The sequence below is a fragment of the Monodon monoceros genome, unplaced genomic scaffold (genome assembly GCF_005190385.1).
Source record: "Monodon monoceros isolate NGI ecotype Baffin Bay Population unplaced genomic scaffold, NGI_Narwhal_1 Super_Scaffold_13, whole genome shotgun sequence".
Taxonomy (NCBI): Eukaryota; Metazoa; Chordata; class Mammalia; order Artiodactyla; family Monodontidae; genus Monodon; species Monodon monoceros.
In genome coordinates this window covers 15,709,461-15,736,216 of record NW_021703769.1, presented here as the reverse complement: position 1 = coordinate 15,736,216, position 26,756 = coordinate 15,709,461, and the positions used below count along the sequence as shown (strand labels likewise).

Sequence of the window (26,756 nt, the reverse complement as noted above, 5' to 3'; positions counted from 1 at the left end):
CTCACCCTTGTTGCTTGCCTGGTTTGTGGGGGTGGGGCAGGGTGACGACCCAGGCTCTAGAACTCAAGGCTTGTCTTCTAGAATTCTACACTTGGGAAATCTCACCTCCCAGCCCCCATGGCTGCCATTGTTTTCTCTTTATCAGACATTCACATAGAACAATAATCAATCTGAATCTTAATTACACACCCATTCTTCTGTCTCCAGCCTGTGAATTTACCCCCAAATCCTGTGATTTGGGGGGTGGAGTTGGGGAGGGGAGAGGATTATTTTTTTTCCCCTTCTCCAGGACAAGTCATAGTTTTTCTAGAGATAAGGTGGACGGAGTATGGGGGAGGGACACGGATCCTCCCACAGTGAAGGTGCTGACTTTGTTTTCAGAGGAGGTAGTAGTATCCACCCACAGCTCCTCTGAGATGAGAGAATCCTGAAGGACTTAGGGTGCTGGGAGGAAAAGGAATCTCACAGTGATGAAGACCCCCTTCAGACGAGGAGGCCTTATATGGTAGTGGCTGAGAATTTGTGGTGCAGAGTTAGGCAGACTTGGGTTAGAGCCTTGCAAGCTGTATAACCTTGGACAGGTGACTTTACCTCTCTGACCCTCAGTCTCCTCATCTATAAAATGAGGATAAAAATAGTTCTATTCTAGCACAGTGCTTGGGACATAAGTATTCTATAAATGCTAGCAATCATCATACCTTTCAAAAAAGGCATACACTGGCATGTGGAGTAAATTTAATTCTTTTTTATTTCACTTCTGTGCATTTTTGTAATTCTTTTACCATGAACCTGCTTCAGTTAAATCATAAAAAGTTAGTTGAGTGAAGAGGAATAAAATTGAGTGGAAATGTCATCCTAAGGCTGGGCTCCAACATGGGGTTTTAGAGCTGGAAACAGGTAAGAGAATCTTAGAGTCTAAACTTCACACACCCATTTAATATCTTAATAAGCTGAGGCCCCAAGAAGAAAGATGATTTGGCCAAAGTCATACAGCACGTTAGTGGCAGAGCCAAAACTAGAATGCTGATGGTGAGGATTGGAAGGAAACTTGGAGGTGACTAGGTCAGCCTTTCTCAAGGCGAGACTGCTCAGACAAGGAGGATTCTATCCTGAGATGTCTGAAAAATGTTGGATTAAAGAAAGCTGTACAAATTTCATTATCAGAGAACTTCTCAGAGACCTTAACACAGGACAATGAATGCCTCGGGCACTCCAAGAGAAGCCTCCAGTGTGTTCACATTAGCTCATCACAGAGCCCCTTGAAAACAACACACATGAAAGCTCTCCCTACCCCCCAACAGAGAAATTCTCTAGCTTAATACATTCCTAGATTTAAGAAAAAAAAATTGTAGAGATATTTTAAATAGTACGATTTACCAGTTACATTACAGATTGCTGCTGGTATGTAGAAAGACAGTTAATTTTTTTCACTATCTTTCTCCTTTCTAAAAAATTTGTAATTATTCCCTAATATTGCAGAAAAGTAGAGAGAATAATATTGTGAACACTGATGTACCCATCACTCAGTTTTGTCGAGCCCTACATGCATGACCATATTTTCATTTGATTCATGTTTTGTTTGTTTTAATGACAAATGAAACATTCCACTTAGACTTGAAGCCCCACCTTGTACTCCTCCTCAATCCCTTGCTTTGCCACCCTTCTCAGAGGTGACCCCTGTCAATATTTGCTGTTCATCATTGCTAAACATGTTTTTATACTTTCACTCTACATGGCTACATAAACTATATATAACATTGTTTTTCATATCTGGAAAACTTATTCAAATGTTGTACGTATCCTTCAGCAACTTCCTTTTATTTTTGGATCTTCCCACGCAGCTACAAGTAGCACTAGGGCACTCATTGAAAATGCTGTGAATGAACATCCCAAAGTATATTTATTCCAGTTTTTGACAATGGAGTTGTTTCCAGCTTTTCACTATTTTAAACAATGCTACAAAGAACATTCTTATACCTGTGGGTGAGAGTTTCTCGAGGATAATGTGGAGGAGCGGGATTTCTGGATTTCAGGCGGTGGGCATCTTCACTTTGATGAGATGTTGGCAAATTGCTCAATCTTGTCCACCAACTGTCACTTTGGTCAGTAGCATCTAGGAGCTCTGGCTGCTGCACACCTTCCTCCACACTTGACTCTGAAAGATGATGAATGTAAAATGAGAATTTGCATTTCCCATATTTCTAGAGAGGGAAAGGTTCCTTTTGCCATTTGAATTTCCTCTGTGAGTGTGTGTGTTCATAGCCTTTGCCCATTTTTCTATTGCCTTATTTATCTTTTCTTAACAATTTGAAGGAATTATTTATTCTCAGTACAGATCCTTTTTTCAGTTGTATTAGTGGAAAATACCTTTAATCAGTCTGTAGCTCGTCTTTTCGCTCTCTTTAGAGTATCTTCTGTTGTACAGAAGTTTACAATTGTAATGTAGTTAAGTTTTGGTTAAATTATAAATAAGATCATTAAATTTAATAATCTTTTCCTTTATAGTGTGTGCTTTTTGTTTTTTGCAGTGCCCTGAAATCATTAAGATATTATGCTAAACGTTTTCTATATTTTAAAGTTTTATTTCTCATACATAGGTCTTTATTCCGTAGGAATTGATTTTTGTGTGCGATATGAAATAGAGATGCCATTATATTTTTCTTCATATGGATAACCAATTGACCCAGACAATTATTGACTAGGATGTCCTTTCTTGACTGATATGCAATGCCATTGCTTTTGTCCCTCATTTTCAGACATGTGTAGATCTGTTTCTAGGCTCTCTGTACTGTTCCACTTATCTCTAGTAGCCACATTTAAACAATGAAATAAAAAAAAAACCAGGTAAGTGAATCTATTGATACAATTATACAAAAATAAAACATTTAATTTTTTTAAGTTCAAAAAAGAGTTAAAATTATTTAATATTTTATTCAACCCAAAATAGCTAAAATATTATTTCAACATTTAATCAATCAAAAATAATTAATGAGATATTTTTCTTCTTTTATATACTAGGGCTTCAAAATACAATGTGTATTTTACACTTACAGCACATCTCAGTTTGAACTAGCCACATTTCAAATGCTCAATGGCCACATGTGGCTAGTGGTTACCATATTGGAGAGTGAAACTATAGCTTTATGTATCATAGAGCATGTCCTCCTCATATTACAGTTGTTTTTTGTTCTTTTTTTTTTGCGGTACGCGGGCCTCTCACTGTTGTGGCCTCTCCCGTTGCGGAGCACAGGCTCCGGACGCGCAGGCTCAGCGGCCATGGCTCACAGGCCCAGCCGCTCCGCGGCATGTGGGATCTTCCCGGACCGGGGCACGAACCCGTGTCCCCTGCATTGGCAGGCAGACTCCCAACCACTGCGCCACCAGGGAAGCCCCTACAGTTGTTTTTTTAAAAATTATCTTTATTCTCTTTGCTCATTCACGTAAATTTTAAGATGAGACTAAACAGGACAGAACAAAGTTTGGAGACCAACAGCCTATTTGTCTCCACTGGATTTCAATAAAGGCAACTAACATATTTTGAGTGCTTGCAATTTGCCAACTACGGTGCTAAGTAGCTTTGTCCTGTTGGGCTTCTAATTGAAATTCATTGAATTTATTGACTAATTTGGGAAGAATTGACATCTTTGCATAATGAAGCTGTTAACCTAAGACAATAAAAGAGCCAGCTATTTTTACCAGCAAAATGGGTTTATTTGGGAGTAGCAAAGAAATGCAATTTGGGACGTGCAACTATGGTGAACTATATGCAAGTTTGGTAAACTAAGGGAGAGGAAACTCTTCTACAGAGGAAAAGACGAAGTTGGGATGGGCTGGTATAAACAAACAGTCCATTAGAGGAAACTGGGAGTTGGAAGTATAGTGGCTTTTCATTGGCTGAGTTGTGACAGTTTCTTCCAGAGATGTAAGGTACATCTCTTCCTGTTGGGATCTGTATTGAGATTAAGTAGTATGTGCATGAGAGCTCCCCCTTCTGGCCTTCTGACTTCGTTTTAATGAGGTTTCCCTTTATAATTTTCAAAAATCCTTCTGACCATGATACATTTATATAGGTTTGCTTTTATGTTTTTAAAATAAAGTTCAATAATTTTAATACATAAAGGTCTTCTGTTATATTAATCCTAGCAATAATCGCTATTGCTATCATAAATAATTTTTTAAATTGAATCTTCTCATTTGTTGATATTAGTGTATAGAAACCAACTGCTTTTGACATACTGAAAATGTACCCAGCAATTTTGTTAAATTCTCTTACTAGATCTGTTTTTAATTTCCTATCTTATTGTATCGCTTGGGTCTCTAGTAAAATATCAAAGAGAAGCAGTAATAACGGGTATTTCAAATAGGGCTTTGTTTGTCTATGAGTAGCTGAGACACAAAATAGCAGTAGTTTATACAAAATAGAAGATAACCCCTCAGATTATAGAAGTCCAGAGGGAGGCAATCTAAGGTTAGTATGGTGGTTCTTCCCCATAACAGTCCTCAGGAACCCAGGTTCCTTTCATCCCCATGAGGTCTTCATCCTTATGGTCCAAGATGGCTGCCAGAGCTCCAACCATACAGCCATGTTACAGGCAGAAAGAAGGAGCAAGAAGAAGGAGAAGAAAAAGGAGTAAAAGTCATGTTCCAGCTGTCTTTTTTAAAAAGTTCCTGGAAGCTGCCACATTACATTTCTGATTATACTTCATTGGCCAGAACATATTCACATGGTCTCCCCTAGCTTTAAGGAATGCTTGAGATAAGTTTTTTGAGGGGGCATTCATGAGTTCAAATGAAAACTGGAGGTTCTATTACAAAGGAAGACAAGGAGACTATATAATACAGAACAGACAACTTGCAGCCTCTGCCACAGTGGGCAACCTTGTTTTATTCTTGACTTTAAAGGGACTTTGGCCTTTTTAAGTAAGATATCTGCTTTAGGTTTTTGGTAGGTAACTTTTACTGGGTTTTAAAAAGTTTCTTCTAAGGATGCTAGAAGTTTTGCTTGTTTGCTTTTTAATCACAGTGTTAAATTGTCTTAATTGCTTTTTGTGCATCTACTAAGATAATCACATTTTTTTCTCTTTTAGTCTGCTAATTTAGTAATATTCTAATGTTAAACCATCCTTGCATTCTTGGAATTAAACCTAAATTTGTCAGGATGAAATACATATATTTTATACATTGATGAAATTTTTTAAAATTGTGGTAAAATATACATAAAATTTACCATTTTAGCCATTTTAAAATGTATTATTCAGAGGCATCAAGTACATTCACATTGTTATACAACCTCCACCACCTCCCAACTCTCGAAATTTTTTATCTGTTTCCATTAGAAAATAACTCTCCAAGCTTCTCTGCCCCCAGCCCCCAGCAACCGCCATTCTATTCTACGAATTTGACTGCTCAAAGTACCACTATAAATGGGATTATACAGCATTTGTCCTTTTGTGATTGGCTTACTTCACTTAGCAAAGAGTCCTCGGGGTTCATTCACGTTGCAGCATGTATCAGAATTTCCTTCATCTTTAGGGCTGTTGTATGTATACATAACATTTTTATATTATTCTGTTGTATGTATACATAACATTTTGTTTTTCGGTTCATCTCTTAATTGACACTTGCTTCTGCCTTTGGGCTATCGTGAATAATGTTGCTATGAAATGGTGTAAAAATATCTCTTCCAGGCTGCTTTCAATTATTTTGGGTATATACCCAGAAGTTGTATCGCTGCATCATATGGCAATTCTATTTTTAATTTTTTAAGGAAGTGTTATACTGCTTTCCATAGTGGCTGCATTATTTTACATTCTCACCAGCAGTGAGAAAGTGTTCCAATTTCTCCACATCCTTTCCGACGCTTATTATCTTTTTTTTTTTTTTTTAATTATCCATCCTAATAGGGTGAAGTGGTTATCTCATTCTGGTCTTAATTTGCATTTCACTACTGATTACTGACGTGGAGCATATTTTCATGTGTTTCTCGGTCATTTCTATATCTTCTCTGGAGTAATGTCTATTCAAATCCATCGCCCATTTTAAAATCAGGGTTTTTGTTGTTGCGTTGTAGGAATTCTTTATATATTCTGAATATTAACCCCGTATCAGACGTGATTTGCAAATATTTTCTCCCATTCCATGGGTTGCCTTTTCACTCTGTTAATAATGTCCTTTGGTGCACAAAATTTTTCATTTCAATGTAGTCCAATTTATCTATTTTTTCTTTTGTCACCTGTGCTTTGGGTGTCATCTCCAAGAAATCATTGCTAAATCCAGCATCATGAATATTTCCCTCATGTTTTCTTCTAAAAGTTTTATAGTTTTAACTCTTACACTTAGGTCTTTAACCCATTTTGTGCTAATTCTTTTATATATGTAAGCTAAGAGTCCAGCTTCACTCTTTCACATGTGAATATCCAGTTTTTCCAACGTGAATTTGGTTTGGATCACATTTTATTTAAGACTTTTACAGCTGAGAAATGCTACTTGGATTCAGTCTTTGATCCATTGCTAGAAACCTCTCACCATCCTCCCTGACAGGTGGTCATTTAGCTTGGGTTTGATACTTCTAGTGACAGGACACTCATTACTTAATAAAGCAGCTTTTTCCCTGGTAGTATCATTGTATCCAGTAGAAAAATCATCTTCATTTTCAGCACAAATCTTCCTCCCTATACGATCCATCTGTTGGTCCTAATTTGTCCTCTGGGGCTCTGAGAATAGGTGAACACCCTTTTCCAAAGGAAAGTACTTTGAATTCAGTAAATAACACAACTGCATGGTGGGCAACTATGTGCTGGGTTTATAAGGTTTATCACATTGATTCCACAAAGCAATCTGTGAAGAGGTCCTATTATTGATTCCTGTTTCTCAGATGAAACAAATAAGGCTTGAAGAACTTATCATTTTCACGAGGTTGCACAATTATGTAAATGGTACCACTGATATTTCAAAGGCAGTGGCCTTGACCACTCTGCTACACTGCCCCTCTCCCCTTCCCCAACAGTCAGCCCAGAACCCTTTTGGATCTTCAATTATTCTCTAAAGGGTATGGTTTTCTCACCCTGTCCCATCCTAGGAAAATTTTAAGTGTTTCTATTAAAATTGAAATCAAACACAGTTTTTTGTGTATGGTCCATGTATACAGAGGGCTTCTTAGCTCCTTTGACCTGAGCACTACATCTTTTTAAAAAAATAGATATATCTATTTATTTAGGTTGCACTGGGTCTTAGTTGTGGCATGCATGCAGGATCTAGTTCCCTGACCAGGGATTGACCCCGGGCCCCCTGCACTGGGAGCGCCGAGCCTTACCGGCTGGACCACCAGGGAAGTCCCCGAGCACTACATCTTCACTAATGACACATGAGACCGGGGTTAGAGGTTTGGGCAGCCGCTGCCAAGTAAAACCTCTAGAACTTGGTCACGTCGCCTGCTGCTAAGGCAGCTCCCCCCCGCCCCCCATCCACAGTGTCCAGGTGATTTATTTTTGGCCAGTGTGGAGGATTTTTCTTTCCTCTTCCTTGAGTTCAAACATTTCTCCAAACCCACCTGACCTTGCTCCTGCCGTTATTTTATTGCTAACACCTGTGTAAGTACTGTGTGCCAGGCACAGTTCTAAGCCTTTTCTCTACATTAACACAAGTAATCCCCACAGCAACCCAATGACACACACATCATTATCCCCCCTGTTTTGCAAATGAGAAAACAGTCACAGGACAGTTAAGGAGCTCAGCGAAGATCACACAGCTAGTCCAGGGCAGAACCAGAATTCAAGCCCAGAAAGTCAGGCTACAGAATTTGTGCTCTCAGCCTCCACACTGGGCTTCCTCCAAACATCTGACAATCTCAGCCAGCTTTTTTTTTTTTTTTTTTAATTTTTAAATTTTATTTATTTTTGGCTGCGTTCAGTCCCCATTGCTGAGCGCGGGCCCTCTCTAGTTGCAGAGAGCCGGGGCCACTCCTCTTTGCTGTGCGCGGGCCCCCCACTGCGGTGGCCTCCCTTACTGCAGAGCACAGGCTCTAGAGCACAGGCTCAGTAGCTGTGGCACACGGGTTCAATTGCTCCGCGGCATGTGGGGGTCTTCCCAGACCAGGGCTCGAACCCGCGTCGCCTGCACTGGCAAGCAGATTCCCAACCACTGCGCCACCAGGGAAGTCCCTCTCAGCCAGCTTTTTGAGGCCAAAAGATTGACACACAGTGACTGTCCTTTTTTTTTTTTCTTTAACAAAGAGACAACAGACCCAGGGCCCAGAGGCTTTGAAAGGCAACAGTATTAATTCAGGACGTAATATAATGGTTTATTTTATTCTGCTCATTTTCCCATTGCTTTCTACTTATGATATTGGTGTTTGATTTGGAAGTAATAACGTTTCCTTCTAAAATAAATCTAAGTAAAAATAAGTGAGTTGATGTAAGCCAAATGTTAAGTAATAGCATAGGTGGTTTTCAGATATGATAAACATCATAATGGTCATAGGAAAATCAGTGAAGCTTTGAAAAGACCGCACTCAATCACGTTAGATGAGGTTACGCTGCGATAATGAAAGAAAGAAAGCCTCAGGTCTCACTGGCTTAACTCTGTGGATAGTTATCGCTCGCTTACTGCACTGTCTGCCATGAATCGGCGGGTCGCTCTCCTCGTCCTGGTGACTCCATATGTACACTCGCTTCCGAACAACCACAGCACTGACTCGTTAAAGCTCCCGCCCAGGTGTGACGCAGATTGTTTCTGCTCACATTTCATTGGCTAAGACCAGTCACGTGGGCACGTCTAACTTTAAAGGCAGCAAGAAAGTGTGATTTTGCCACGTGCCTCAGAAGAGGGACGTGGAATAGTCAACCCACAGGTAGGCTATGAGTAAAGGAGCCTGAAAGATGGCTCTGGAAAGGCAGACTGAGTTATGACCAGTCTTAGACCACTAAGACCAGCCCCACCAAGTGGTCTTCAACACCTGTTCTCAGAGAAGGGAGTCCACCAGGGAGAAGACAGTCTGACAGTACCATTCTGTTACACTGATACTTCTCCCAAGCAGCGACCCACGATTCCTTTGGTTGGGGGTGCCTTCATTTCGTAAGCGGTTTTCGCAGAACCCTGTGGTCAGCTTTTGTTTATTCCCTGAAGTTAGATGTGGCAGTTTGGGCTTTGCCTGAGCTAGGATTTGGTTCTGTCACTACTTTGAAAATATATCCAGGGAAGTGTGATCAGAAAGGAAAGGCATTCAAGGACAGGGTCCAAGTGGATAGGGAGCCTCACACAGTGTTTTGTTATCAGGTTATCAGGGAGGCTTCCTGGAGGAGTTTTCCTGCAGCGTCCCTGAATCAGAAGCGCCTGGAAACTCATTAAACATGCGATGCCTGGGCCAGCTGTTGACCCTGGAATCTGGAGGTGGGACCTGAGTCATCTGAATTTTTGTTAATGACCCCAGATGATTCTTATGGACACTGAGATTTGAGAAACACTGAATTATAGGGAGAAAATTTACTGTAAGTCTAGAGGCCTAACACAGTGGTTCTCAATTGGGGGTGATTTGAGACCCCCAAAGGGGCATTTGGCAATGTCTGGAGATATTTTTCATTGTCATAGGTTGGGAGGGGGGCATGTGCTACTGGTATCTGGTGGGTAGAGGTCAGAGTTGCTGCCAAGCATCCTACGGTACATAGAACAGCCACCCATTACAATTATCCAGCCCCAAATGTCAGTAGTGCTAAGGTCAAGAAATTCTGGTAAACAAGAGTTTAAACCCTTCCAAACATAGGAGCACATATGAGTTTTAATCTCTTTTTAAAATTTTACTTCCCTGAAAACATGGAATCCTTTTCAGTGAATACATACTATGTACTAAGCACTTCATGTACATTGTATCAGTTTCTCCCCCCCAAGTCTTTTCAGTCATTTATCCAACAAATATCTATTAAGTGCTTATTAAGTGTTTAATTTTAAACTGTACAAGATGTGGGGTGTACCCTGGGGAACACATCAGACAAGGTTCATCTCCTTCATGGGGGTGGAAGAGATAGAAATAGATATACAAGTAACACAACATATGTGTAATTCCAAATTGTGATAGGCGGTATGAAGAAAAATCAGGTACAGGGACAGAGAATAAAGGGTGAAGGATGGGAAGAACCTACATAAATATGTAGGAGAGCCCTCCCAGACAAGGTGACAATTAAATCAGGATCTGAAAGACCTTTTTTTTTTTCAGGCCAGTGTGGCTGCAGCCACTGGGATGGGATTGAATGGCATATAAATGCAGGGCTATAGAAGCAAGGTCATGCAGGCCTCACAGTTCATGGGAGTTTTGAATTCTATGAGTTTTAGTATAAATACATTAAAAGTTTTGACTGTTTAAGGGAGGGACCTGTTCCAATCTGCTTGTAGAAAATCATCCCTGGCCCCTGGGTATAGAGTGGGTGGTAGAAGACCCAGAGCGGATAAACAAGAGAATTGAAAAGAGCTTTTGCAGACCTGGAGAGATGATGGGGGATGGGGACACGGTTGGCTGTGGTGGAGATGAAAAGATGATGAAAATTTGAGATACTGTTGGAGGTAGCAAGAACTAGATTTTATGAAGAGCTGGCAGGGGTGGGAGGAAGGACACAAAGATGACTCCCAGGATTTTGGCCTGAATAACTGAGTTGGGGGTGGGGTGATGGACTGTGACAATTAACGTAAGTATTATTATCGTTCTTTTTTAAAACTGAGGGAGGGGAAGTGAATTGTCCTACTTCACAAAGTTAGTAAATGGACTCCAATTCAGCTGTGTTTAACTCCAAAGGTCATGCTTTACCCACTCTCCTGGACCCACACATTAATTTTTATAATGGGGGAGGATATATCATTAAATATTGATATATGAATGCCCCTGAATGCAACCATGGGCTTCCACATAGAACCCGCACAAAACCTGGGACCCTCATTAAAGGCGATTGTACTTTGGGACCGAAAGTTCGGAATATAAATTCCCTAGATGGTGTAATGGCAGCGCGGTGCCCCCCTTAGGAAACCAGTTTTAAAACATTGCGTTCTGATTGGTGCAGTGACCACGTAGTGATGTGTGATAGGAGGAAAGTTAGCATGCCCCGTAACTAAACCCAGAAGACATGTCGAGCTGTCTTCTCCTGAGTTTGGAGAGTCGTAGTCCGTCTGGGCCTGTGATTGGTGGGATTGTAATACGACCTCCGCTGTGATTGGTGAAGCCCGCTCGGTTGTTTAAAGTTTCTGTACGCCAGTTCCTGCTTTGGCCACTAGGCGGAGCCCAGGACACGCAAAACACGTCGCTGGGGCGCATCTGGGCCGCTTCCTCCCCCTGCGTCCTAGGGCCACCGAGAGACGGTTGGGCGTGGGGGGACGGCGTCAGAGCTCACAGCTCCGGCCCAGGTGGCCACGCTTCTCTGCACAGCCCTTTTGGCCCCTTCCTCTGGCTCTCAGCCCCCGCAGAGGGCATTGGCTGACCGACGGCTGCGGGTTCGCGAAGGTTTGTGAAGGCCCAGATCCAAATTGCAAAATTGTGGAGTCTGTCAGGTGAGACTCAGCAGCGACCCCCGGCTGCGCCCTCAGCTCGCCTCGTAGCCCTCCTCTCAACTAACAGCCGCCAGTGTTTACAGCCTACACTCCCTTTAAGATTTTCAAAGAACTCTTCCAAAGCAGCATCTCACTGGAGCTTAGAATTGTCTCATGAAGGTCAAGGTCACTAGCTCGGAGATCACCATATCCACAGTTACCCCCTACCATCCCAAGGCGCTATCACATTGTACTGTTTCATTGTCTTCCCTGCACTTAACCACTATTTGAAATTCTCTTCTTTTTTATTTATTTACTTCCTCCTGTCTGTTACCACCGCACCTCTCCACCAGGATGTAAGCTCTGTGAGGGAGAGAAGAGGGTGGCCAGATCCAATACAGAATGCCCAGTTACATTTGAATTTGAGATAAACAACAGAAGTTTTAAAAGATATAAGTGATGTCCCATGTGTTATTTGGTACATACTTGTACTAAAAGAATTATTCATTGTTTATCTGAAATTCAGATGTAATTGGGCATCCTGTGTTTTTATTTGCTAAAACAGCAACCCTGTTGGGGAGGGATCTTACCTATTCACTGCTTCATCTCCAGCACCCACAGTAGTGCGCATGGCATGTGCTGAATAAATGTCGAATGACTGGCTGGGCAAATTCCTTCATTCCTTTGCTCATTTATTCATCCAACCCGTTATATTACCTGCCAGCTGGGTCGTGGGGCTATAAGGGTAAAATGAGACATAGTCCAATGGAAGAGGCAGACAACCAGTAACCACCATGTGATTAAACTTTGATGATATAAAGTATTAGGGGCTGTGGGAGCACTGAGGGGGAGCCCTGACCTGTCCAAGCCAGCAGGACTGCCTGGAGGAAGATGAAGATGAGACTTGGAGGATGAGGAGGCAAAGAGAGAGGTGTGACAGCTGCTCTGGGCAGAAGGTATGGCATGTGCAAAGGCCAGAGACAAGGCAGGGGCTACGGGATTCTGAAAGCTGCAAGTGGTTGGGGTGGAGGGCAGACGTACAGTGTGGATGGGGCAGTCAGAAAGAGGTGAGAAGGAGACTCCGTCGCTGAGCATCAGTACCCACCAGTCAGGTGCTATAGTGATCGTGCCCATTGTATAGATGAGGAAACTGAGGCTGGGAGAAGTGAAATGCCTGGCCTAGGTTGACAGTCTGAGTGGAAAAGGCCTAGCTGAAGCAGATTCTGAAGCCTGAACTCTTCTGAAAAGGCTCTGGGTTAAGGCTTATAACCCCCAACTGGAGAATGAAGAAACTGAGGCCCAGAAAGGTGACAGGGCTCTCCCTGTGAAGGAGGCTCCGTCCAGTCTAACAGGAGAACACTGAGGCAGTACGAGGGGTATGGGTTGTCTCTGGCCCTCCAGAGAGACAGCAGGAGGGCTGGAGCAGGACACAGGAGTTCAGGCCGCTGTGTCTCCTGTTCCTGTTTGGGTTGGGTCTCTAGGAGTCCCTTACTGAGCCCTGAGGCTAATTCCTTGCATGGGTCTTGGGCTGGTCTGCAGTTTCCATGGAGACCGCCTCCCTCCATCCCTGAAATCTCATTGTGACTAGTATTAAAAGAGATTAACTCTGCCCGGCAGCCCTCGCAGGGTCTTGGGTGCCAGAGTGGCTGTGGGAGCTCCCTTAAGGATGAAGAGGTTGCCCACTGTGTGAGACCCCATAACACCAGGAGGAGGATGTCAGACTGGGGCCAGGGCTTCCCCCGGGACACCCCAGGTATGATCCTGACTCCACATCTACCTGGAAAGGAGGACGAGGTGGTGGGAGAGAGATGCAGGACCTAGGGGAGGAGTCCAGATTTTGGATCAGTATAGAGATGTTGTCACCCCAGCCCCCAACCCAGGAAGGCCCAGGATCTTGATGGCGGGACCCCATTCTGATCAAGGCAAGATTCAGATTCTGTCAACAAGGCGAGGGGAGCCTCACAGAGCCTTTTAGGGGTGTTTCAAGGCTACCTAAAGACCCGCTTCCTAATCTGCTTCATTTTGCTTTGGGGAAACTGAGGCACAGAACAGGAAAGTGACTTGTCCCCAGTCAGTGAGTCAGTGAACTGAAGCAGGTCAGGAATCCAGAGGGAGCCCTGGGGTTGCCTGAGCAGAAAATGTTTGGTAAAAATGTCATTGCCCCCTCTGCCATGAATCCCACATCCTCCTTCCTGATCTCCAAGAATGGGGTCCCCTCAGCCTTCTCTCCCCTGGGCCTGTCCCATCAGCCATGCTTCCCTTCCCTCCCCACCTCTCCCCCTCCTCCTGCCCTCCCCTGCTACCTGCATAGTCTGAGCCTGCCAGAATGTCCCTGGCAGGCTCCAGTCCACTGGAGGGCATGGCCACCGGGCCCTAACTGTCCCATCCAGGGGACATCCCCTCACTGGGTCACTATCAGGATGACTTTGGACATTTTTTGTTCCACGCTTCAGCCCCTCTGTGACTTCAGGGCCTGGATATGGTGGGGGCCCTGAGAACCCATCCCCACCCCACCTCTTCCTGCCAGGCCTGCATTGGAGAGATTTAGGCCCAGTTCCAAAGCACTCCTGGGTCAGGCTTCCTGGAAGGCCACACTGGGGCAGGGGAGCAAACACTGGCTCTGGAGCCAAGTAGCGATAGTTCAAATGCTCTTGACTCAGCAGTGTGAGCCTCAGTTTCCCCACCTGTGAAGGGGGGCAATAACCCTTCCTTCCTCAAAGCTTGTTCTCATTTGCTATGGAAAAATCTCCAGGTTAGGCTATTAAATGAACAAAGTGAGATGCAGAACAGTTTAAGAGATGGGGGATGATATCGTACGATCTCATACGCTGCCTGGTCTGTACAGGGAAAGTTAAGGGAAGTGATTAGCTACAGTGAAGAGGGCAGTGGACTGGTGGACAGGAATTGGGGGTGGAAGCCAGACTTCTCAAAGTGCACCTTTTATATTGTTTTGACTTTTGAATCATGTGCACGGAGTACCGATTCCAAAAGAAATTTAAGTGTTTTAATAGATTGGGTAAAATATCAAACCGTCAGAATAATCACTCAGACCCCAATAATGTGACAGGTGTGCAGCCAAGATGGAGACTCATGTACTAGGACTTGACTCAGGAACCGAGAAAGCCTGACCCCGAGTCTCTGCATCCTTGACCTAGAAGGGCCCTTTATTTTAAGCCGATTGCATTTTGCCAATAGCAAAATGATAGTCATCGGTACCAAGAATCAGGAGCTCCTTACATGCCCACCACAGTGCCAAGCACTGTCTGAGTAGCATCCCGTTGAATTAGCATTCTGACTTTATGAGGAAGCTATTATGTTCCCATTCTACAGATGGGGAAATGGAGCCTCACTGAAGTTGCAACTAGGAAGTTGGAGAACTTGGATGCACATCTAGGCCTTTCCAGATCCAAAATTTTAAGCCCTCCTGTGGTAGGTCTCAATCTTAGTTGCATATCAGGATCACCAGAGAACTTTTAAAAATACTCATAGCCAGCACCCACTCACCCCCACCCCAAGATTTGATCATTGTACTGTGGTGGGGCCTGGGCATCAGTAGTTTTTAAAGGTCCCAGGTGATTCTAATTCACCATCAGGGTTGAATTTCTGCTTTATGCTAGACAACTTTTCAGATGGGAAACCAAGGCCCAGGAGGGAAATGACCTTGCCCAAGGTCACACAGTGGCTGGAAGCAGAGCTGGAACAGGGCTCACATGGAGCCTTTGTGAAAATAAGTGAATGGTGCCCCCCTCTGAGCGGGCAAATCTCCAGGGGCAGTTGGCTTGGTAAGTGGAACAAGGGCTGGATTTCCACCTCCACTTGCCCCCTTAGCCAGAGAACCTTTGTGCAGTGAGCAACCTGTACAACTGTACGAGGTGACCGTGGCCTGAGTCTCGGGATCCCAAACACTTCATCTCAGTGACCTCCAGGCAGATCCCTAGAACCCTTCAGAACAAGGATGTGGGGAGCCCAAGGGTGGTTCCTGGGATGTGGGTTCATTCCTCACCTGAAGACCAGGGCCTGCACCCTTCAGACCCGAGAGGGTCTGGGCAAGGCCCCATCTAACTCCCAAAGTCACATCCGGCAGATAAAGTCAGGAACATAACCAGGAGGGAGGAACATACACACAGGAGGACAGCAACAGCCTCAGCCCAGAAGTCACAAGCCACCTGGCAGAAGGCAGCCTATGGGGAGGCCCCGCCCACACAGACCCAAGTCCTCCTGGCTTCCTTCCTGATCATTCTTTAGACCACACTCTCTACACTACCTATTGAGCCTTGCCGTCAGCATCTTCCATAATACCCTGCTTTCCAGCCAGAGTAGCTTCCATGCCCTTTCACCCTCACCCACCATGTTCTCTACTTCTGGATGTTCCCTCTGCCCAGGATGCCACCTCCTCCAGGAAACCCTCCCTGACCACTCCAGCCCAGAGATATGTCTTCTTTCTGCCACCTTCCAGCCCTCACAGTCCATACACACAGCCCAATTGTGCCTTGGGATGGAGCTTATTTTATCATCATACTGGCCACTTTTCATTGACTACTTACTATGTGCCAGCCCTGGAAGGGCAGGGTGGCCTGGAGGTTAGGAGCACAGACGCTGGAGCACAGATTCTGCTCAGGTTGGAATCCCAGCTTCTTAGAAGCTGTGTGAGCTGCGGCATATGACTCAACCTCTCTGTGCTCCAAGTTTATAAGACAGTGATCAAAACATCGCCTTCCTTCACAGACTGGTTATGAGGATTAATGAGTTAATACATGGAAAACCCTCAAAACAGCTTTATAAACATTGGCCATGGTTAGCACTGCATATATCCCACTCCATTTCATCCTCACAACAGCCCTATGAGTTAGGTATTATTATTCCCAATTTACAGGTGAGAAAACTGAGACTCAGAGAGGTCTTGAGAGTCAGGGCAGGGCTCTGCATCCTTTTCTGTGGCCTGATGCCTCCAGAGAGAGGATGTGGCTGAGATGGGTTATAACTTTGAGCCTCTGATTTGCAGCTCATGGCTGCTTCTCAGAGGGCCCGCAGGGCACAGGGCCAGGTGAGATCCCCCTGACTTGGGGCTTCCGTTGGCTCTCAGGCACCACTCTGCTTCCAGCCAGCCCCAGGAGGGAGGGTAAAAAGCAAAGAAGGGCCTTTCAGTGCCATCTTGTTCACTACCATCCAGAATACATCACTGAGTACCAGAGAGAGCTCCTGTCTGCCCCAGCCTAGCTGGAGACTCAGGACACCCGGGTGACCTTCTGTCCCTGGACGAGTCACTTCCCCGCTCTGGCCTCCATCTCCCCATCTGTGCGATGAGTGAGGGGATGAGGCTGGACCAGTAGTTTTCTGATTCTCATTGACAACAGCTGGCTCCACTCTCAAATGAAATATTGAGGGACAGTGTCCCTAAGAGGCAGGCACTGGGTGAAGTGGGACCTCTGCCTACACTCCCTTGGCTCCTGGGACCTGAGAACCCAGTTTGAAAGGCCTTAGGCCGCATCCTCCTAAGGGCTCTCTTGGCTCTGACACTGCAGGATTCTAGAATCCCCAGCTCAAAGCGGCCGCTTCGCATCCCTGTTTGGAAAGCTCTCCCCGCCCCCCCTACCCCCCAGCTGCTTTTATCTCTCTTTGGTAACACAGCAAATTTGCTCAGGACCCAGAGCAGGGGAAACAAGCAGACTGTTGACTCTTGAGCAAAACCTACCCTTTGGAGAGCAGCAGAGGAGGCGCTCGCTGTGCATGGGGTGGCTGAAGGCCTCTTGCATAACCCGGCGGCCTCCTGCCCACCCAGGCCTTTGCTTTGCAGGGTTAGGGGTGAGGCAAACCGCAAACTCATGCCCAGTTAATTTTTTAAGGCAAAATCAACAGGCTCAGCAATGATTAGCAGGCAGGTAAGTTCGTCTTAATCATGCTGAGGAGAGGGAGGAAGGAGGCTTCCAGGGACCCAAGGATGGGGCTTAGTTATCAGTTAACCACATAAATGTTTCCTACCAAACCCACTGGCCTTCAGCCCTGAGCTTCCTCCTCTTCCTCTCGGAAGTACTTCCGTGGCACCCCAGCGAATGGCCATAAGTCACTGAGTGAACAGACACTCCACCCTCTGGGGTCTGTAGGAGGCACTGCCAGGGCCCTTGAGGGCTGGGATGAAGCAAAGGGGACCTCACCAAGCTCCTGGTCTTCTTGTTAAGGCCAAGCTCCCCCTGCTGCCTCTGCATGGCCTGGAGCATGGGTCCTCCCTCCTCAGGGCTCCATGAGGGGCCCTGGATCTATGTCCCAGGTTCAGCCTACAGCCGGCTGCCACTCTCCTGGGGGCCTCGGTGTCCCCATCTGCCAAATGGGTGGATTGGCTGAGACACCCTGTCCAGTCTTGAAGTTCTATGATTGGATTAAGCCAACATGGCCTGTACCCAGGACAAGGAGGGTGGGATGAGCCATGTTTTAGGAGTGCTAGCAGGGAGAAGAGATGCCCAGAGGAGGGAGGGGGCCTACCTGGTATGTGCTGTCGGCACCAGCCAGTGTCAGATCCCAGCTCCAGGAAGAGGGCTGTCCTCTCTGGTGGAAGGCAGGGGTCCCTGTGGGGTGGGCTGTGGCTGCAGGGATGACCTGACAGACCCCAGTTGGTCCAGGACCCCTCCCCCTAGACCTCGAGAGCTGCCAAAGGAAGCAGCAAGGCCACACCAGCCCTAGGCCTGCTGGCTGCCTGGACTGGAGTTTGGTCAGTTGTTGGGGACCTATATTGTGAGAAAGTTAGGACTTTGTCCACAAACTGGAATTTGAAATTTCAAAGGGGCAAAACTGAAGGGCCCTACCCAGGAGTGGAGATGGCTCTTGGCTTCTTTCCCCCACGACTTTTGTTCTCTGTCTTGATAAGTCCCGGGTTCCCTGCACCACTCCCTGGGTTGTGGGCAGGGGAGGGGAGACAGGAGATAGTGGGGACTTGAGCGCCCAGGGGACATGAAGACGCCAGGCGGCCCGTGGTGGCTGGTGTCTGGAGGATGCCTCTGCACTTGCACGTGCCCCGGGACAAGCTCCTTCACTTCTCAGACCCCTGAGCTCCCTGGCAGTAACGTGACAATGGAACCACTAGCCACCAGCGCTCCAGAATTCCAGGGTTCTTTCCAGGGATCCAGGAGGGAGGCAGCGTGGAGTGGGTAAAGCCCTCAAGCTCTGGAGTCAGACTCGGGTTCCAATTACACCTCCTCCTGTTACATCATTATGGCCTTAGGCAAGTGACTTCCCCTCTTTGAGCCTCAGTTTTGTCACCTACAAAGTGGGACAGATAAACAGAGAAGAGTGGAAGGTTCTTAGCGCTGGGCCTAGCACAGATTCTCTCCAGAAACATTAGCCATTATTGTCATTTAAAAGAAAAATATTGTGGTCCAGAGCGGCGGCTCCCTTAACCACTATCCGTGCCAGAGGCCTCAGCACCCTGCCCACTGCCGCCCCTCCCCGACCCCCGGCTGCCCAGGACAGTGGTCTCAAAACACCCCTCCTTCCCTTCCTGAGGCCCCTGTTTCTCCATCCACAACGAAAAGGAGTGGGACCTCCAGCTGAGCTCTGAGGCCTCTCTGTTTTCCCCTGGGAACTGGGGCATGTTGAGCTGGGGTCTGACTGCCCCAGGGGCCGGGCCAGAGATAAAGAAGGACTGCTGAGTTGATGGCATAGAGGCCAGGGTTTGTTCAGGCCTGGGCAAGCCGTCCCTGGAGTTCTCCTGTGCAGGGGGTCCCGATTCCAACTGATTATGTGGCCAAGGTCAAGGAGTCAGCCACTGACGACAGTAATCACTGCTGTTGCACCCTGTGCTTACGCTCGGTCATTTAATGCTCGTACTGTCCCCGCGGAAAAGGTATCAAGCTGTCTGATGCCAAAATGAGGGCTGAGAAAGCTGGAACCTGAGGTCACAGAGTTTGGGAAGTTGGCAGTGCCTGACTTTTGACCCAGGTCTTTCTGATTTCAAGGTCCATGGTTTATCCTTTAAGGGTGGGGTGGGGGTGGGGGTGGGGGCGGATGTGTGTCATCTTCACAACAAACTTCAAGTTAGGCCCATTTTACAGAAGGGGAAACTGAGGCTTTGAAATAATAACTTGCCTGAGACCACAGAGCCAGTAGATCTTAGAGGTGGCCAGTCATTTATATGAGGGACGTGTATCTAGAAGGTATTGTTTGGGGTCAGCTAACGGTGGGGTGATTTGTGTATGTAACAGATTATGCAAGTCCTAGTTCATGGGTGGGTAGATTTACTTATGGGGTGGGTTGTGATTGGTGGGACATGGGGTATGAAATAGGTTTCTGGAATGTGCCTCATAGGCAGTGGGTCACCCGTGTTGTGCGTTTGGTAAAGCACGTATGCCACTGTTTGTGTACAGAGTAGCTTGTCGTATGCAGGCTGCCCACCTGATAGTTCTTGCATGTAACAGGCATGTGTGTGGCATGGTTGACCTTAGTTGATCATAGACCTTATTCAATTCAATCTAAGATGCCATCTGTAGAGGTTGAAAATTGTTATTTTTGTTACCGTTACACTTTGACATGCCAGCGATCCCAGCCCACTTTTAGAAATAGGGAACTGCGCCTCTTAGACTCGATGAGATGCCATATGTTTAGGCTTGTGAGAGGAGTAGCGGTGTGTGGCCTGTCACAGGTGCCAGACAGGTGGCAGGACCCGGAGTCAGCCCTTGAAGTCCCCTCCCAGAGCTGCCCCTCCTTCTCCTCTGTGTTTATGCCTTAGTTGGGTCTCCTGCCCGGCTCAGCCTTGGCCCCAAGGCTGTTGGAGCCAGGCTCAGATGTTCCTGGCAGAGCACGGGAGGAACCCACCAGGAGTTGAAGTCTTCTCCATCAGCCCTTATGGAATTTCTCTCCCTCCCTCCCTCCCTTGCGGTCTTGTCCTGATCAATAAACAACTGGGCCAGTATCTTCACCCCATTTTACAGATGGGAAAGTTGAAGTCCTTAGAGAGATGTGATTTAAGGAAAGTTATCCAAATAGTGAGAGAGCCAGTTCCTAAACCCAGGTCTCCTGACACCAAATCCAGCTTCTCTTCTCCTCCAGAACAATTGCCCGCCCCTCCAACTCCCACCCCAGTTATCTCAGCTCCAGGGGGAAGATGGAGGGAGGAGAACACAGCTACACGGGGCAGAGAAAGGGCTTCTAATAGTTGGAAGAATATGAGCAGGGTGCCTCCACACACCCCTCAAGCACATGCTGCTTCTCCCACTGATTCGCCCACTCATTAATTCACCCATTCGCTCACTTATTCATTCACTCTTTCAGTAATTCACCCACTCACATATTAATTCACCCACTCTCTAATTCACTCATTCATTAATTCACCCACCCACTCACTCATTCATGCACTCTCTCACTAGTTCACCCACTCATGCTCTTGTTACCAAATCCCTGTGCCCGGCCCTTCCCGCCAGCAAAGGAGGACAGGTTCTCATGCCTCCAGAGTCCCAGATCTTTCTACGTCGGCCCAGCTCCACCACCCCAGGTAGTCTGGGAGCTCATGAAAGTGTCTGCGCGGTGGGCAATGAGGGCTGGAGGGTGCAGAAGAAAAGAGTAAGCCATGAGTTGAAGGCAGGCGGGCCTGGTCCCAAACGAAAATGCAGGGCCCCTTGTTCAGAACAGCCGAGCATTAAACCAAACACGGGAGCCTGAGAGTGGAACTCTGTGCACTGCTCAGGTGGCTCACCCGTGAAGCCCACTCTAGAGGGAGGAGGTGGGTGGAGAGAAACAAAGGAGATACGAAAGGGAGGCCCAGGGGGCAGGAGGAGAGGGGATGGACGCTTGCTGGGCACCGCTTGGTGTTTTCCTAATGCCATCTCATTTAATACTCAGACCACCCTTTAAAGTTGATTGTGTATTTTCTAGAAGAGGAAACTGAGGCTCAGAGAGGAGAATCATTTACCCAAAGTCACGATTAGTAGGTGGTAGGCGCCTGAATGTTAATCCAGGTCTGTGGGGCTGTAAGCCTTGTCTCCGCCTGTTCCCCAAGGGGAGGGGGAGGCACGGGGGAGGGCGACAGGAGGAGGTGACGGGGACCTGGGAGATGGAGTCTGTCTGGGCCTGAGCAGCTGTGACAGACTGAGCAGCCCCCTATGAGGGCTGGTGGTGGCCAGGGCGGGGTCCTGGGGAGCAGGGTGGGGGACCCAGACAGCAGTGTGGGCCTCTCAGTCCTCCCTGCTCCCAGGAGAGGCAGGAACCTGGAAGGGTGCTCCCAGAACGAGGATCTAGAAGATTGGTATCTGGGGCCTGGGATTTATGTTTCTGATTCGTGAGCCATTGAGGCAGCTTTATCTCTGCGAGAGCATTGAGGGTCGAAGTCAATGACTGGGGAAGTTACTGAATTAGGGCATCTTGGAGGTGGGCTGTCAGTGTCCTAGGGTATATGTGAGCGTATCAGCCTGACTCGGGGCGACAGTCACTTGGAGGGTGGCTGAGTCAGGGTCAGATGGAGGCTGGTGAATTAGTGTGCCCATCTTACAGAATTGATAACACAATACTGGGGAGTTGGGGCCCCATCCGTTGTAATAGCACTCCGGGGGGTCAGCCAGAAACCAACAAAGAGCCAAATCCCTGTGGCCCCGCCCAGCCGGTCCACCAGTGGGGGAGCCGATTAACCATTAACCCCCAACCCTCCCTGGCAGAGCCTCCACCCCTTCGCAGGGGCTAGGCCAAGACTCCCGGCAGATCCTCCCAGAGGACGGTTTGAAACGCAGGAAGGCAGAGAGGGCACCTGGGAGGAGGTGGTGGGAGGGCAGAGGGCGGGGGCTGGGGCTCGGCCCAGAGCCTTCGGGGTGGGCATCCTGGGCAGGGCAGGTGGCCGAGGTGTGAAGAGGGGAGGATGCGCCTCTCCAAAACCCTTGTCGACATGGACATGGCCGACTACAGTGCTGCGCTGGACCCAGCCTACACCACCCTGGAGTTTGAGAATGTGCAGGTGTTGACGATGGGCAATGGTAGGTGGGGGCAGGTGTGCCCAGGTGTGCCAGTTGGGGGCAGGTGTGCCCAGGTACGGGAGCGACTCTTCAGCACTCAGTTTGGGACTGGGAGAATGACAGATTAGCACGTTGGTCCCATAGGTGAGAGCACAGGTGTTGCCAGGTGAAGCAGATGTGCCCAGGTACAGTGACCAGAGGTATTCTGGGTTGGGGGAGTGCTGCAAGGGCAAATCTTCAGCAAAAGTAGGTCCCAGGTATTCCTGCCAGGCCCCTGTGGTCCCTGTTACCAAAGCTGTCCCCGCTCAGCGTGTCACTGGGAGCGGGGACTTCATGGGAGCTTCCTCTTGGTGTCCAGCTCCAGTAACTGGTCCAACGTGGTCCCTTCTTGAACCCCTTGGGCCTAGGTCCAGAGAGATGGAAAGGTATGTCCTGTCCCTGGGGACAGTGGATGGAGGCACAGCTGTGTTTCAGGGCATCTTTGGGACTTTCCTGGGGTGAACGCCCCACTCAGAGAAAATGGAGTTCTCAGGGAGGTTTTGCTAAATGAGAGGCGGATCAGTAGTGCGTGTGCCGTGTGTGTGCGCGCTGGTGTGCGATCGTGACCTCCTCTTGGCGCGCATGCATGAGTTTCCGTGTACGCGTGTGGGCAGGTGGCAGTGTGTTGCAAACGTGTGTTTCCGGGAATCCACTTGCATGTTTGTGTTCGCCTGTCTGTGGGTGAGGGTTCTGTGTCTTATTTCTAGTTGCATTTGTTCACTGAGTGGGTTTGTGTTTGTTGGTGTCTCTAGGGATGCCTGCGTTTGTCTTGCTTATGTCCGTGAGCGGTGATGAGTGTGTGTACGTGTGTCTGTGGATGTTTGCACATGTGGTCTGTGGATGTGGATTGGTTTGTGTGCCCCGAGCTTCCTGGGTGTATGTCCCGTTTGGGCATCCTGTTTATGCCTGCTTGTGTATGTGTGCGCATCCCTGCCCTCGGGGGTCCAGAGCACGTGTGATTGTGTACACGTGATGTGATTGTGTACACGTGATGTGCAGGGTTGCCATTCAACAAATGCGATTCATATCAGCAACAGGTCCATTTGTCTTAGAGCAGATTGTGTTGCCTGTGTGTCTCTCCCCAGGTTTGTACATACGCTCCCATATCACCTAGAGCACATTTGAAGGCGGGGGGGGGGGGGTCTCCTGTACAAAGAGATGGGGGAAGGGAGGAGGCCTGGAAGCCAGGATGCCGGGACCTGACTGGTCGAAGGCCAGCCTCACAGGAGAGAGGGCAGCTGGCCGAGGTTGGCCTTCCACCTGCCTTCCTTCCATGGCTCCGTGGCTTCAGCTGAGGTCTGTAGAACTTGGGTCAGCTCAGCTCAGCCAGAGAGAGGTATCTGCCCTGCCCGTGGTCAGTGGGCACTGCCCGTGGTCAGTCTTACCAGCTGCTCGCCTCCCCCTGCCATTCGCTCACTGTGTGACCTTGGGCATGTCACCTCCCCTCTCCTGGCCTCTGTATATTCTACAAAATGGGCTTAGTCACCTGAGGCCTGCTGGCCGGCCGGCTTTTAGGAGTGTCCGGGTATCACGTGAGGGAACTGAGGGGAAAACACACAGGAAATGGTAAACAAGAAGCTGCTGCACTAGGCAGGGTCTGTGTGACCCCAGAGGGATAGTGTGTGCTGCCACACCTGGTCACCGCCCAGCCCTGGGCTGCCCCCATCACCCCTTCAAAGCGCATATCTCCAGCTCCCGAGAACTGTGTGTTCCTGAGACAGAGGCCAGACTCCTTACCGGCTGTTCTGAAGACAGGACAGCCTCCAGCTCTGGAGCCAGAAAGATCGGGGCTCAAATTCTGGCATAAATCCTTCCTACCTGTGTGAACTTGCCAAGCCATTTTCCTCTCTGAGCCTCAGTTTTCTCATCTGTAAAGTGAGAGTAAATCATAGCGCCTGCCTCCCAGGGCTAACCAGAGGATCCAGTAAGATAAGGCACTTGGGGCTTCCGTGGTGGCGCAGTGGTTGAGAGTCCGCCTGCCGATGCAGGGGACGTGGGTTCATGCCCCGGTCCAGGAAGATCCCACATGCTGCAGAGCGGCTAGGCCCGTGAGCCACGGCCGCTGAGCCTGTGCGTCCGGAGCCTGTGCTCCGCAATGGGAGAGGCCCGCGTAATGCAAAAAAAAAAAAAAAAAAAAAAAACGATAAGGCACCTGAGTGCTTAGCGCTGGTAACTGGTCCTGGCCCCGCATGAGTCATCTCGGGAACTCTGAGCATCTCTAAGAAGAGTCTACGTTCTCCCTTGGAGTTTGAAGTGGGTTGAGAGTTGGGGTTATCTTTTGCATAACCCTGGGCTGGAGGCTTGAAGGCTCCAAAGATAGCTCCCTACCTGCCTGCCACCCTTGATTCAGAAGTGGCAGAAGCCCTTGTTTATCAGAGGCCCCAGCAGACACCCCAATAAGGCCAGCACTGGCCCTCACACCTGGACCATAAACCTGGTTCCTCTACCTAACAGCAACGTGATGACTCTGGGCAAGTCCTGTCCTCTCCGGGCCTTGATGTTCTCACCTGGAGAATGGGAGCCATCAGCTGACCCTGGGAGTGGGGTGATATACTTGGCATCACCCAGCCTATCCTGCCCAGGATATGGGAGCCCCTTCCCCCAGCCTCCACCTGAGTTGTGGGGTCAGCTCTCCTGGGGGTTGGAGGAGGCAAGGCTGAGGGAGAAAGGGCACCAACGCAGTTTAACAATTATCCCCATCTCCAGGAATAATTCACCAAGTGGAGGGGGCCGCACTCCTGGGCACCCTCGGGAGTCTAGGTGATGTTCAGCTAGGCCACAGCAGCAATGAGATGTCCACTGGTGCTTGGAGGCTGGAAGTCATCTGCTCCCAGAGTTTTCTTCTGCAGAAAAGTTTTCATTTCACAAACACTGATATAGTGCTTGTTATGTGCCAAGCACTTCACATATATTGATTCACTGAATCTTCATAACAGACCTGGGGATTATCATGTTCCCCATTTTACACGCGAGGAAATGAAGGCACAGAGAAGTGAATTAATGCAGCCAAGGTCACACAGCTAAGAGGTGGGCAAGCTACGATTTAAACTTGGCAGAAGGGCTACAGAGGTTGTGCCCTTAACTACAGAACTATATCCCTCTCCAGTTCTTAGCTAGATGTTCCCTAGGAATTCAAGATTGGATTCAGGGTTTCTATGAAAACACGTGTGTGTATGACTTTGTGAGATGTGCATATGTAGGCATTTTTCTGGGGAGATGGTCAATAGTGTTTGTCAACTTCTCTAAGAGGTCTATCCTTGGTGGAATATTTGCTTACAAAAAAGAGGGTTCAGCTGCTGAAACTTAAAAAAAATTGAAAACGACTGGACCAGTCAAACTGCCCCTCTCTGCAGTTAGGGAAACTGAGGCCCAGGGGAAATTGAAGCAAGGAAAAGGAGCTTGTCCCAAGGCCACAAGCAAGTTGGTAGCAGTACTAGTACCCAGGACCCCAGCCACCTGCCTCTTATTCCCCTCTTCACATTTACATAGATGCAGTAGCTTTTGCTATGAGGTGCTCAGATCCTTGCCATGATCCTCCCAGGAGGGCAAACGAGCCACTGTCCTTGATGTATGTCTTCCTGTTCCCTGGGAGAGTTTCAGGGCCCCTGGGTACCAAGCTGAGAGCCACCCAGACCTGTTCACTCAGTGAGGAGTGAGGAACAGGACCTGGTTCTGGGCAGATGCTGGGGGAATATTTGCCCCTCCCACGGTCCCCTCCACCCAGCCAATCAGGGTCTACAAGGGTCCGATGCATCCTAGGAGACAGCCAGGTTTTCGTTCCTTCCCAGAGAAAAGCTGGGGCTAGCGGTCTCCACGATGGGGAGGAACAGACCTTTGCAAACAACTCTGTGAAGTCAGTGCCACAACCATCCCTAAGTTATAGATGCAAAATGGGGGTTCCAAAATGGTGAGGAACTTGCCCAAGTTCTTGGAGGGAGTATAACAGCACCTGGGTGTAGCTGAGGCTGAAGCCCTGGGGAGATCCCCACAATGCTCATATCAGTTTCTGAATCTAAACCACCAGGAGAGCAGGGCCTCCGGGAGGTGACTTTCTGCCCCCGCTGTGTCCTCACTTTTCTTTTGTGGTGCAGACACATCCCCATCAGAAGGTGCCAACCTCAACGCACCCAACAGCCTGGGTGTCAGCGCCCTGTGTGCCATCTGCGGGGACCGGGCCACAGGCAAACACTATGGTGCCTCAAGCTGTGACGGCTGCAAGGGCTTCTTCCGGAGGAGTGTAAGAAAGAACCACATGTACTCCTGCAGGTAAGGAACGTTGATTTCTCC

General features: G+C 48.1%; 1 protein-coding gene across 4 annotated transcripts in view; it reads left to right on the top strand.

Moving 5' to 3' along the window:
• The first annotated feature begins 22,170 nt into the window (after positions 1–22,170).
• HNF4A (hepatocyte nuclear factor 4 alpha) overlaps positions 22,171–26,756 on the top strand; it is a 28,117-nt gene continuing 23,531 nt past the window's right edge. For 3 of the 4 annotated variants that reach the window (XM_029219992.1, XM_029219989.1, XM_029219991.1), the window contains exons 1-2: positions 22,273–22,451; positions 26,561–26,735. In XM_029219992.1, the coding sequence (XP_029075825.1) occupies positions 22,337–22,451; positions 26,561–26,735 (290 nt within the window). In that variant the 5' untranslated portion in view covers positions 22,273–22,336. Of the gene's footprint in view, positions 22,452–26,560; positions 26,736–26,756 lie in introns of all 4 variants that reach the window. The other variant, XM_029219990.1, reaches the window with a different exon arrangement.